This window comes from Astatotilapia calliptera, chromosome 9, assembly GCF_900246225.1.
Source record: "Astatotilapia calliptera chromosome 9, fAstCal1.2, whole genome shotgun sequence".
Classification (NCBI taxonomy): Eukaryota; Metazoa; Chordata; class Actinopteri; order Cichliformes; family Cichlidae; genus Astatotilapia; species Astatotilapia calliptera.
The window spans coordinates 29,998,504-30,012,552 of NC_039310.1; the positions used below are offsets into that span (position 1 = coordinate 29,998,504).

Here is a 14,049-nt window from a genome sequence, read left to right on the forward strand (position 1 = left end):
CCATCCAAACATCTGCTCTCACTAAACTCTTCCTCACCTACAGACTGTGTTCTTCACTGCTTTAAACTTAATGAATGCAGTCATTGGTCTGCGTGCTGCTTTGTTCAGAGAGCTGATTGGCTGTTGACAGCGTTTGATCAGAGCGTGTCAGCCGTTACTATGGTGACCATAAAGGTGAGAAACAGGAAGTGTTTGTGTCCAATCCTGAAGCCTGTCACCGTTCTCCTCTCACAGCTTCACTGAGAAGCTGCAGCTTTACAGGAAACACTGGCTCTTTGTTTCATACTGACTGTGTTTAGTACAATACTGCTGACAGCACCACCCACTCACTCCATCACTCTACTTACTCCAGAGTCTCCAGTCTGTAGTCTGGACTCTGCTGAAGATCAGACAGCTGCTTCACATCTGGATCCTTCAGGTTGTTCCAGCTCAGGTCCAGCTGTCTCAGATGGGAGGGGTTGGACTTCAGTGCTGCTGCCAGATAATCACAGCTGATCTTTGACAAACCACAGCTCCACAATCTGTATAAAGAATGAAAGATGTAAGTTTATTAGACAAAGAGCTTGAAATCATTCAGTGTTTCATCATCTGTTCAGAGCTGAAGAAGGTTCAGAATGTAGAAGTTTAGAAAATGGAAACTCCAAACAGCTGAAGCCAACAGGAAGCAGCTTCAAACAGGAAACTGTGCAGAGTTTCAGACTATATGTCCTGATGCAGCCAGTTGGATTTTGGAGATTTGAATCTCTGTTCTGTGACTAAGTCCTTGAATCATTTCTTCCAGTTGGTCCAACAAGACAGACTAAGTATTGGACATGTGTTGTGGCTCCATTAGGGGAGCTTCTAAATGTGATGTGATGGCCCCTCTGGGTCTGTCAGGTCACAGCACTGAAGAGAGCTCAAACTGGGCACACAGTTGTTCCAGTCTGGACCAAAGACTATATACTGGGACTGAGGGACTGCTTTGACTGCACCCACTGGGACTTTTTAAAGGCTCATGTTCTCACTTAGATCATCGATTTCTACTGACATTTCTTTCTGGGGAAAATGGGGATTACTTTGCAAACAGGAAGTATTTTCCCCAATAAGCAGCCCTGGATGAGTAAATCACTCCAACATGTTCTCAGGCAGAAGAAGCTGTCTTGTTATGAGGGAGAGAAGAAAAAGATTGAGGCACAGAAACTTGTTGAAAGAGAGATAAAGCAGCTAAAATCAGGTGTAAAAGTAAAGCAGAGGACGAGCTGAATAAAGGACACTCAAGGCTGGCTTGGAAAGGAATGAAGTCCATGGTGGGGATGCAGAACAAGGAGCAAAGATGAATGTGATGCTGAATCAGCAGAAGACTTGGACTCATTTGATTCCAGCTTTGATATCATTGATTTCAATGAAGAGCTTTGTGATTGTAGCAAAGGGCTGGTAGCTCTGAGAGTCCCACTGATGAGGTGTTTGTGTGGAAATCTCTTAGTGGGACCAAAGAGAGAAAAAGCCCTGGTCCTGATGCTGTGGGAGGGAAATGATTGAAGTGTGCTGTGAGGAACATTTTCCAGTCCTCCTTGGAACAACAGGAAGTTCCCAGCATATGGAAACAAAGGTTAAGTGTCCTATGGCACTCAGTGATGATGGTGCTGTGGCCCCACCACCTCCACCTCTTTGTAAAGGAACTAACTGTAATCTGAAGCTTCAAATGGAACTAAGACTTCCTCCACTAGGTGGCAGTGTCTGATGAGAAAGTGTTAGTGGAGCTGGCCTGGAGTCAGAAACAGGAAGATGCAGGATTTGGGCTGAAATGGGGAAAAGTGGTTCGCACTAGTGCCTTAAAGCAAGAAGGTTGTAGGTTGAAGCTTGGTGGCCTTTCTGTGGAGGTTGGATGTTCTCCCACAGTCCAATGAAATGCTGCTTAGGTTCATTGGTGCTTCTACATTGGCTGTAGGTGTGGATGTGAGAGAGTGCTTCTCTGTCTCTCTCTGTTGGCCCTGTGATGGACTGCTCACCTGTGCAGGTGGACCACGCCTCTTGCCCTATGACAGCTAGGGCACAGGCTGCAGCCCTGTGAGCCTAAGCTGAATAAACAGTTAGCAAAAATGATCCATAGATGGCCTGAAATCCCCCAGTTAGCAGTTTGGTAGATAGCTATGACATGCTAATCCCATCCAGCAGCTGTATTCTACCTGTAAGCTGATCCCTGCTGAGCCAAAGCACTTCTTCATATACAAATTACAACCTTTAATAGAAACCTATTGGTCAGCATCTTATTAGCCTGCTGTTAGCTTCATTCCACAGAAAACTGAGAGAAACTAACAGAGTTGATAAAGAATAAAGAGAAATGTGCTGATTTAAAGCCTTTGAAGTGCTTCAGATGATCTCTGTCCACTTCTGTCCACTCATTCATTCATGTAAGCTTTCTAATGCAGCTTTGATCTTCACAGTCTGCTTGATGAAACTCATTCTAACCCTGAATGTCAGAGTGTTCCTCCTCCTCTTTCCCATCATTCATGCTGGCAGTGGAGGAGATTTGGATGTTGGACTGTGTTTGGATGATGTGTGTATGTTTGTGTTGGACTGCTGTCTGTAAAGCAAACGCACATTTTGCTTTGGATTTCAGTGTCAGACAGACTTTAAGGTGGAATGAAGAGTTTGAGAGTTTCACAGTGAATCATCCAGTGGAGGATTTTTTTTTCTTCTTTGAAGATTTGAAATGTGAACATTGTTCTGCTGCAGTCAATGGACTAAACCAGAGAAGAAGAAAACAGACTTTACCATGAAGATCCTCAGTGTGGATCAGTATAATATCAGCCTGATGTCTGCAGTTTAGTGTCAGCACAACTTTCACATCATATTCATCTCAGCACAACTAAAACATGCTGACTGACCTCAGAGTTTCAAGTTTACATCCTGGACTCTCCAGGAAACCACACAGATGCTTCACTCCTGGATCCTGCAGGTTGTCGTTGTAGCTCAGCTCCAGCTCTCTCAGATGGGAGGGGTTGGACTTCAGTGCTGCTGCCAGATAATCACAGCTGATCTCTGACAAACCACAGCTCTGCAATCTGTATAAAGAATGAAAGATGTAAGTTTATTAGACAAAGTGCTTGAAATCATTCAGTGTTTCATCATCTGTTCAGAGCTGAAGAAGGTTCAGAATGTAGAAGTTTAGAAAATGGAAACTCCAAACAGCTGAAGCCAACAGGAAGCAGCTTCAAACAAACACAACAAGAGAAAAAACTCTGAATGTTTCACATTAAAGTCGTACATTTCTCATAAAAACAGGACAAAGACTTGAAAAAGTCGTGTTTTTCCTTCCAGGAACCACATGGCTTCACTTTTAAAGGTGAAGTGTGACAGAAACGGACATATTTGAAGTCCAACACCTTTTTCCAGTCACATTATTAAAGCAGACAAACTACAAGCTCATTTTCATTCCAACAAGTCATCTTCTGACCTGGACTAACAACACTGGTCTCTATGTGCAGCTGGCTGTGAGACCAGTGCTCAGGGAGCGTCTACAAAGTGCAACACTGAAAGAACATCACACACTCATTTGCTTCCAGCACTTTCACACAAACATCTACTGTCATCATTGTCACCAAACTCTGTGGATCCTTTATTGCAAATTCAAATGGGATCAAATGGTCAGACAAAAGAGGCTTATGAGGAAATATGATGAAATGTTGTGTATTAGCAGCAAGTTATTGAATCTTTTTCCTCAGAAACAAACAAAATGATTGACAAACATGTTTTTACAAACTCAGTGTTGGACTTGGATCAGCAGGATAAGCTGATGTTTAAAGGCATTTGAGTCTCGCTGTATGAGAGTCCAGTTATTACTCAATATTTATGGATGATGTTCTTTCAGTGTTGCACTTTGTAGACGCTCCCTGAGCCTCACAGCCAGCTGCACATGGACCAGCTGACATTACCCAGCATTAGAGGCGGCTGTAAAAAATTCATGTTCCCATTTAAATGGTTTTAATTTGAATAAAACAATGTTGATTCATTCAATCCTGAATCGATGTTTAATATAAATGTATTTTGCCAGAATCTCAGCTTAAAGCTCACAAACTATTTCAACAAGCAGCAAACAGCTGAAACAGTAAATGAGAGCAGCTAAACACACAAAGATGGAAACACAGAGCGTGGATCGTTCACTCGACGGCACGTACACGGACACGCCGTCGGGGCTGAAAGTGGACAGCTCACAGATCCTGAAGCTGCAGGTTTCATCTGTCTCCAACCAAAACTGAGTGAAGCAGCAGCAGAAGAAGATCCAAACTCTGCTTCACGTTTGATAAATATGCTCATGAATTCTCTCTGACTTTGGCTGTTCCTGCCTGCACAGCTCTCTCTCTCTCAGTGTACTCCAAGAACAGCTTCAAACATCTGTTTCTGCATCATTCACTGTTTATTAGCCACCAGTCTGCTGTTGTGTTCAGTGCTGTCGGCCTCTGACAGTAAAGCCTCATTTCTGCTGTTCCATGGAAACTTTTTAAAATGATGACAGATTACAAACTCTCAGCTGTGTCTGTAATCAAACCTCTGTAACTTTGCTTCCCTTCAGCAGCATCAGCTCATGTTCACATGTTGATTCATGGTTTGCTTCAGTTTTTGATCGACTGCAGAAGATTTTGAAGCTTATCTGCTATAAAAAGCCAGAAGAGGAAAATCTGCTTCATGTGTTTCTGTTTGATCCTCAGTGACTTTGACACAAAGGCCTCTGCTGTGATGATCACACCTCTGATCAAGTCTCACAGTGTCACAACTGATCAATGATCAGAGTTAGAATATTTCCCACTGTCTGCTGTGTGCCGTGACCTTTGACCTGCTAAAGACAGTCAGCTGTGGATGATTCATTGTTGTGTCTGATACTTAGAACTGTGAGGAAGAAGCTACACAGCTAATCAGGGTCCCCTCTCTCTGAATCAGCAAAGGTGGGCAGGCCGCGTGTGGGCCGCGGGCCATACGTTGAGCCTCACTGTTTGAAATGTGAACATTGTTCTGCTGCAGTCAATGGACTAAACCAGAGAAGAAGAAAACAGACTTTACCATGAAGATCCTCAGTGTGGATCAGTATAATATCAGCCTGATGTCTGCAGTTTAGAGTCAGCACAACTTTCACATCATATTCATCTCAGCACAACTAAAACATGCTGACTGACCTCAGAGTTTCAAGTTTACATCCTGGACTCTCCAGGAAACCACACAGATGCTTCACTCCTGGATCCTGCAGGTTGTTGTTGTAGCTCAGGTCCAGCTGTCTCAGATGGGAGGGGTTGGACTTCAGTGCTGCTGCCAGATAATCACAGCTGATCTCTGACAAACCACAGCTCCACAATCTGTATAAAGAATGAAAGATGTAAGTTTATTAGACAAAGTGCTTGAAATCATTCAGTGTTTCATCATCTGTTCAGAGCTGAAGAAGGTTCAGAATGTAGAAGTTTAGAAAATGGAAACTCCAAACAGCTGAAGCCAACAGGAAGCAGCTTCAAACAGGAAACTGTGCAGAGTTTCAGACTATATGTCCTGATGCAGCCAGTTGGATTTTGGAGATTTGAATCTCTGTTCTGTGACTAAGTCCTTGAATCATTTCTTCCAGTTGGTCCAACAAGACAGACTAAGTATTGGACATGTGTTGTGGCTCCATCAGGGGAGCTTCTAAATGTGATGTGATGGCCCCTCTGGGTCTGTCAGGTCACAGCACTGAAGAGAGCTCAAACTGGGCACACAGTTGTTCCAGTCTGGACCAAAGACTCTATACTGGGACTGAGGGACTGCTTTGACTGCACCCACTGGGACTTTTTAAAGGCTCATGTTCTCACTTAGATCATCGATTTCTACTGAGATTTCTTTCTGGGGAAAATGGGGATTACTTTGGAAACAGGAAGTATTTTCCCCAATAAGCAGCCCTGGATGAGTAAATCACTCCAACATGTTCTCAGGCAGAAGAAGCTGTCTTGTTATGAGGGAGAGAAGAAAAAGATTGAGGCACAGAAACTTGTTGAAAGAGAGATAAAGCAGCTAAAATCAGGTGTAAAAGTAAAGCAGAGGATGAGCTGAATAAAGGACACTCAAGGCTGGCTTGGAAAGGAATGAAGTCCATGGTGGGGATGCAGAACAAGGAGCAAAGATGAATGTGATGCTGAATCAGCAGAAGACTTGGACTCATTTGATTCCAGCTTTGACATCATTGATTTCAATGAAGAGCTTTGTGATTGTAGCAAAGGGCTGGTAGCTCTGAGAGTCCCACTGATGAGGTGTTTGTGTGGAAATCTCTTAGTGGGACCAAAGAGAGAAAAAGCCCTGGTCCTGATGCTGTGGGAGGGAGATGATTGAAGTGTGCTGTGAGGAACATTTTCCAGTCCTCCTTGGAACAACAGGAAGTTCCCAGCATATGGAAACAAAGGTTAAGTGTCCTCTGGCACTCAGTGATGATGGTGCTGTGGCCCCACCACCTCCACCTCTTTGTAAAGGAACTAACTGTAATCTGAAGCTTCAAATGGAACTAAGACTTCCTCCACTAGGTGGCAGTGTCTGATGAGAAAGTGTTAGTGGAGCTGGCCTGGAGTCAGAAACAGGAAGATGCAGGATTTGGGCTGAAATGGGGAAAAGTGGTTCGCACTAGTGCCTTAAAGCAAGAAGGTTGTAGGTTGAAGCTTGTTGGCCTTTCTGTGGAGGTTGGATGTGTCACGGTTCTGGGTCTGTTGGACCCAGTATTTTGAGTTTATTATGTTTTGGTTTATTTTTGCATTATGGATTGTTTTCTGATGTTCTGGTGCTTTGTTTATTATTATTATACATCTGTTTCTATTCTTGGTGAGGGATCAGTTCTTAGGTTTTGGGTTCTCATGTGTATTACAGTTTCTGTTCAGTGTCTAGTCTGTCTCTCAGTGTCATGTCTGCATCTGGTTTAGTAATTCTTGTTTCCTGTTTTATTGTGAAAGTCTTTGTCTTATGTTAGTGTGTGCAGCTTAGCTCCCCCGTCTCGTTAGCCCTGATCTCCTCCAGCTGTGTCTCCCTTCTGTTGCCCATTCCCTCATTACTACCCTGTGTATTTAAGCCCTGTGTTTTCCCATGCTCTGTGTCGCGTCGTACCATCAGATTATGCCTGTGTGTTTCGGTTCTCCTTATTCCGTGTTCAATTCATGTTTTGTTTTTGTACCAGCAATAAAGCTGAGGTTTTTGAGTTTCAAGTTAGTGTCTGAGTCCTGCGTTTGGATCCTCCTCTCCGCCTGCCCGCACACAGAGCCCTGACAGGATGTTCTCCCACAGTCCAATGAAATGCTGCTTAGGTTCATTGGTGCTTCTACATTGGCTGTAGGTGTGGATGTGAGAGAGTGCTTCTCTGTCTGTTGGCCCTGTGATGGACTGCTCACCTGTGCAGGTGGACCACACCTTTTTCATATACAAATTACAACCTTTAATAGAAACCTATTGGTCAGCATCTTATTAGCCTGCTGTTAGCTTCATTCCACAGAAAACTGAGAGAAACTAACAGAGCTGATAAAGAATAAAGAGAAATGTGCTGATTTAAAGCCTTTGAAGTGCTTCAGATGATCTCTGTCCACTTCTGTCCACTCATTCATTCATGTAAGCTTTTGAAATGTGAACATTGTTCTGCTGCAGTCAATGGACTAAACCAGAGAAGAAGAAAACAGACTTTACCATGAAGATCCTCAGTGTGGATCAGTATAATATCAGCCTGATGTCTGCAGTTTAGAGTCAGCACAACTTTCACATCATATTCATCTCAGCACAACTAAAACATGCTGACTGACCTCAGAGTTTCAAGTTTACATCCTGGACTCTCCAGGAAACCACACAGATGCTTCACTCCTGGATCCTGCAGGTTGTAGTTGTGACTCAGGTCCAGCTGTCTCAGATGGGAGGGGTTGGACTTCAGTGCTGCTGCCAGATAATCACAGCTGATCTCTGACAAACCACAGCTCTCCAATCTGTATAAAGAATGAAAGATGTAAGTTTATTAGACAAAGTGCTTGAAATCATTCAGTGTTTCATCATCTGTTCAGAGCTGAAGAAGGTTCAGAACGTAGAAGTTTAGAAAATGGAAACTCCAAACAGCTGAAGCCAACAGGAAGCAGCTTCAAACAAACACAACAAGAGAAAAAACTCTGAATGTTTCACATTAAAGTCGTACATTTCTCATAAAAACAGGACAAAGCCTTGAAGAAGTCGTGTTTTTCCTTCCAGGAACCACATGGCTTCACTTTTAAAGGTGAAGTGTGACAGAAACGGACATATTTGAAGTCCAACACCTTTTTCCAGTCACATTATTAAAGCAGACAAACTACAAGCTCATTTTCATTCCAACAAGTCATCTTCTGACCTGGACTAACAACACTGGTCTCTATGTGCAGCTGGCTGTGAGACCAGTGCTCAGGGAGCGTCTACAAAGTGCAACACTGAAAGAACATCACACACTCATTTGCTTCCAGCACACAAACATCTACGGTCATTAGTCATGTTCCTGCTCCTCTGGATTCACACGGAGCTTCTGGTCGTTATTTACCCGTTGCCATTTTGAACCGTAATATCCATAACTCAGACTGAGCATGCTCAGAGCTGGTTGACCTGACTGTGATCAGTTCCTGGTATATAGCTTATTGTCTAATATGAGCTGATTGTTATTAACTCTTTAAGACCGGTCAGAGCAGCACGCTCCATTTTGCGTAACTATTTTTAAATCTCTGTAGAACTGGAACCACATAAGCTAGCGCAATAATTTGTTTTGCATATGGAAGCGGAGGTCTTGTACTTACATGTTATGCCATCAGCTTGTCCTCGGTCACGGTTTCCTTCCACTTATAGCTTTGCAAATATTGCATCAAAAGCACTTGCAGCAACAAAAGCATAATATGTCAGAAACAAGCTTTGCCGATCCGATCAGCTGTTTGCAACACTTCCTAGGTTGGAATAGACAACAGCGCGAACTATCACGTGTCCGCCATTACCTGCCCGAAACCAGAAGTGACATTTTCGCGGAAAATGTCGTTTTTTAGTCCGCCAGAGCTTATCTTTATATTTTTACATGCTGTAGTGCCATTTTTGGGAGTATTTCAAGTTGCTATACATCAATACAACCATTATAGCCTAAATTTTAATAATATGTATACATTAAGTCCATAGAAACTACATGAATTACAAAAAAGTGCAATAAACTACGTTTTTGTGTTTTTACATATATTTCTAGTTAGAGAAATTCAAGAGGTTTATTCCTCAAAACTGTAAATACAAAAAGTTTCACAAAATAGTTTCTCACCACAGGAAATTTATTTTGAGTGTCTTCATAGTTTCATTTTTGAGATAGACCAATTTTTATATACTGCAGGAAAAACGAAAATAAATATTATACTGCAAATTTGCAAACAAACAGAATGTGCATCAAAATAAACGATTTCCAGCAGTGCAATATCAGTTCTAAGCATCCCAGAAACGACACAGAAAAGCATAAAGTCAAACATGACTTTCAAAAACACCAGTGTAGGTTTATAAGGCCCTGAAGGTTAAAAAAAAAACACCTAAATTTTCCACGAAAATGACATCACTTCCGGTTTCGGGCAGGTAATGGCGGACACGTGATAGTTCGCGCTGACGTCTATTCCAACCTAGGAAGTGTTGCAAACAGCTGATCGGATCGGCAAAGCGTGTTTCTGACATATTATGCTTTTGTTGCTGCAAGTGCTTTTGATGCAATATTTGCAAAGCTATAAGTGGAAGGAAACCGTGACCGAGGACAAGCTGATGGCATAACATGTAAGTACAAGACCTCCGGTTCCATATGCAACTAAAATTATTGCGCTAGCTTATGTGGTTCCAGTTGTACAGAGATTTAAAAATAGTTATGCACAACGGAGCGTGCCCGCCCCGACCGGTCTTAAAGGATTAAACACAGTGAGCACACACAGAGGCAGACTCTGTCTAAACCCTCAGAACAAAAGCTGTCCACATGTTTCTGTCAGTCCAAATACTTCATGCAGTTTTTGCTGTGATCACTGCCTTCACACTGTTACAGTCAAAGCTGGAAATCATTCACAAGGAAACTTCATATTCACCAACACTCAGTGTGATGTCATCAGGGAATGTCTCCGCCTCCAGCTCACATCAAAGCATACGACTACATGAGCAGCTAGCATTACCCAGCATGCCGTGCAGCAGTGTTAGTTTGTAAATGTGCAATAATTCCTGTTACAAACTGTTTCACAGATTGCTGTGTGTCGTGACCTTTGAACCTTAGAACTGTGAGGAAGAAGCTACACAGTTAATCAGGGTCCCCTCTCTCTGAATCAGGAAAGGTGGGCAGGCCGCGTGTGGGCCGCGGGCCATACGTTGAATATCACTGTTTGAAATGTGAACATTGTTCTGCTGCAGTCAATGGACTAAACCAGAGAAGAAGAAAACAGACTTTACCATGAAGATCCTCAGTGTGGATCAGTATAATATCAGCCTGATGTCTGCAGTTTAGTGTCAGCACAACTTTCACATCATATTCATCTCAGCACAACTAAAACATGCTGACTGACCTCAGAGTTTCAAATCGACATCGTCGATTCTCCAGGAAATCACACAGATGCTTCACTCCTGGATCCTTCAGGTTGCTGTAGGTTCCACTCAGGTCGACTTCTGTGGGATACGAGGGGTTGGACTTCAGCGCTGCTGCCAGATAATCAAGGCCAATATCTGACAAACCACAGTTCCACAATCTGTATAAAGAATGAAAGATGTAAGTTTATTAGACAAAGTGCTTGAAATCATTCAGTGTTTCATCATCTGTTCAGAGCTGAAGAAGGTTCAGAATGTAGAAGTTTAGAAAATGGAAACTCCAAACAGCTGAAGCCAACAGGAAGCAGCTTCAAACAAACACAACAAGAGAAAAAACTCTGAATCTTTCACATTAAAGTCGCACATTTCTAACAAGAGTATTTTAAAGACAGCGTCACTGATGATCATCTTCTGCCCAGTAAAACTTTGGTTTTCCACATGTGAGTGTTAATGATGCACAAAGACTGTGAGTGCAAAGAGGGAGCGAGGAGGATGACACAGAGATGGTACAGGAACATCAAGAGCCCGGCGAGGAAATGAGCAGAAGGACTTTGGAGCCTGTTGGATTGAAGCTTTCACAGAGACGTGTTTGACTGGACACCACCAGGACAGACTTTTAATCCCAGGATTTGGATGAGCTTTCTGTCTTTATGGTCACAAATGATGCTGTAACTCTGTGACTGTCCTGGATCAGCAGTGTGGTTACGTCCTTTTGACCTGAGTTTCCACAGCTCTTATAACAGCAGTGTACATTCACCTGCAGGCACACGCTGCCTCTGCTTCAGCTCGGTTTATGAAGCACAGACTGCAGGAAGCAAACTCAGACTGGCTCATTTCAATCATGTCTGCTTACAAAGACACTTTGAAACTCGTATCAGTATGTTTCCTGTCCTACTAGGAGGGATCAAACTCGATTGCGGCTCCCGCGAAAATTCGGAAGCAGATTTGCGGCGCCAAAACGCCAAAACGCCTGAAACGCGTGTCAGTGTAGCGCGTTTCAGGCGTTTGACTCGCGAAAAAAAACCACGCGTGTGAGTTTTTGTGTTGCATTTTGTGCATACGCGCGTTTCGCATCTACCGCTCAAGTTGGAAAAATCTGAACTCCAGCATCAAATCGCACCGTGACAACCAATCAGGAGCCTGGTGACGTGGCTGTGACCTAGGTCAAAGGAGCAGGTCCAGCCAAAGCCCTTCATACTTCAATGGTGGGAAGGCTAATCAACGCCGTAGCAAACAACCTGGAGCTGTGCGACACCAGCTGCTTTCAGTACCCAGACAGGAATAAAAAGGACCGAGCTTGGAGGAAGATATGTGAAGAGATCGGGCAACCTGGTAAGTTCATTCATTTCTCTTTTGAAAGTTTTCACTGACCCGGGGAAGCCGCACAAAAGCTAGCAAGCCACCGCTATTTTCCCACTGACGTACAAATACCGTTCTGCTTTTATGCATGTTATCATTTAGGAATATATTTTATTGTTTATTAATAAACAGCACACAGTGGTCCCGCTGTTCATCCGTCACTGCTTCGCTTTTTCGCTGATTTTTTATTGCACAGTACAGCATTGCATTCTGCAGCCTGATTCCTGAATCTGCTCCGTGTCGTGTCTCCTGCGCTTGCCAAATTTGTCATGTTTGGTTTTGATAACCATCACGTCCAATAGAAAAAACAGCACAAAAACACCCATAACTACGACCCTCATTCGGAAATAGACACCTGCACCGCGAGGGAAAATGGCGCATGAAAGTGGCGGGCAGATGAAGACAAACCGCGGCATAATAATACTTTTACGTTTTGCAATCTAAAAAGGTTTGCACTTTGAGAATCAATTGTGAGAACTGTGACCAGGGGCTAGTTATTCTGAGCAGTGGCGTGTCTAGAAAATTTTTGTTGGGGGGGCCAGGTAGGGGCACAGATTTGGAGAGGGGTGGCAGATGTAATTGGCAGATAATGTTTAAAAAAAAATTCTACCAACCGTTAACCATAATTCAATAATCCTATAAACCTAATAACCAAATGCACTTTTAACTCTTATTAGAATGAGATTTTAACCACTACGGTGCAAAGTTTTTAGATACTGCGTTGATAAAGTACAAGAGATACAATCAGTCAGTGTTTACTCAGCATTCAAGGACAGCAATATTTACATAGTATTTTTACTGACATATAGTGCACATATGTTTTGGGCAAAAACATTTTTTAATATTAAAATATGAACATTTTAAACATACAATTGACAAATTAGCCAATGCAAAACTTTATCTGCCTGTTAAAAAAAGAAGATAATCTTCTCACAATCTGGTGTTTGATTGTGAAACAGGAAAAAAGTGGAGAAACAACTGAAAAGACTAACATTTGAATAAAACCTGAAAGCAAGTAAATACTTTCTATGCTGCCTTATGGTAAACTTTGGTAATATTGATAAAGAACAACACTGGCTGATGATGAAATACAGTCAGCTGGCATGGTGACACTGCCAGTATAACCTGCAGGGCTGGACTGGGACAGAAAATCGGGCATTTTGACTACAGACCGACCCACCAGGTAGTAAAGCCATAAAGACTTTGAATGAAAACAAACCCTGTTGTGACAGTGATGTACAGTCTTGTTGGTATATGTATGATTTCTATACATTTTACGTCAGATAAAAACTTTGGTTGTAAGATTTAGATAATTATTTAATAAAAACTAGGTATTTTAAATGAGAATAAGAAAGAAAAGTATTTCTCTGTGCCCCCCTTTCCCTGTTAATGCCCTACCTGGCCCCCTGGCAACACTTTGCTAGACCCGCCCCTGCACAGTTACCAGCTGTCAGCTACATAAAAAAGGATCCTGGTGTTATTTGTCTCTCAGAAACAGTTCATAACTTCAACTCATTCATGTCACCTAAAAGGTAAACCTGTTTCTCCATCACCTGTTCAGCTCTGATGGTTCAGTAAGGACATCTCCTGGTTTCATGTTTCCCTCTCACCACATATCCAAACCGACATCATGACCAGCAGCTTTACAGCTGTGGCTCCAGCAAACATCAGCTGATACTAGAAATTAATATTAAATAAATTCTAACAACAGCTGATCAAGCTTAAACGTGCTGCTGTTGTTTAGCGCAACATCTGCTGGTTTCCTGTTTCTGGCGCAAAGTGAGTGATAAACAAACAAGAGAGAAAAGCTGATCAGCTGATCATTGATCAGTTTCATGATTAAAGTAGCAACAGGAGAGGAGAGAATGAGAGAAGAAGAGGCAGCTGTGCAGCGTAAACACAGAGTAACTCCAGCTTTGTGTCTTTTTCCCATTCTAGCTGAAGTTCGGGACAAACTGCGTCTCTTCTCAGCTCAATACGAAACGTGTAATATTTTCTCTGAATGAGGGACCATTCCATTTTTTTAAGGAGCCGTTGGAAACTCTACTAACTAACCTTATGAATAAAATAAAGTTCACTATCAGTAACATCATAGCACCCACCCAGCTGTATAAAAACTCCGTCAAGCTGGCTAGAACGCAG

At 42.6% G+C, this 14,049-nt stretch overlaps 1 protein-coding gene and 1 long non-coding RNA gene across 2 annotated transcripts in view; both read right to left on the reverse strand.

The window, feature by feature from the left end:
• Positions 1 to 14,049, reverse strand: part of LOC113029544 (uncharacterized) — a 72,324-nt gene that overhangs the window by 4,295 nt on the left and 53,980 nt on the right. The gene's annotated exons all lie outside the window — the stretch shown is intronic.
• Positions 313 to 14,049, reverse strand: part of LOC113029538 (NACHT, LRR and PYD domains-containing protein 12-like) — a 35,193-nt gene continuing 21,456 nt past the window's right edge. The window contains exons 9-13 of the mRNA XM_026180430.1: positions 10,530 to 10,709; positions 7,767 to 7,943; positions 5,151 to 5,327; positions 2,868 to 3,044; positions 313 to 521 (exon numbers count right to left, since the gene is read on the reverse strand). Of these exons, the coding sequence (XP_026036215.1) occupies positions 344 to 521; positions 2,868 to 3,044; positions 5,151 to 5,327; positions 7,767 to 7,943; positions 10,530 to 10,709 (889 nt within the window). The 3' untranslated portion in view covers positions 313 to 343. The remainder of the gene's footprint in view (positions 522 to 2,867; positions 3,045 to 5,150; positions 5,328 to 7,766; positions 7,944 to 10,529; positions 10,710 to 14,049) is intronic.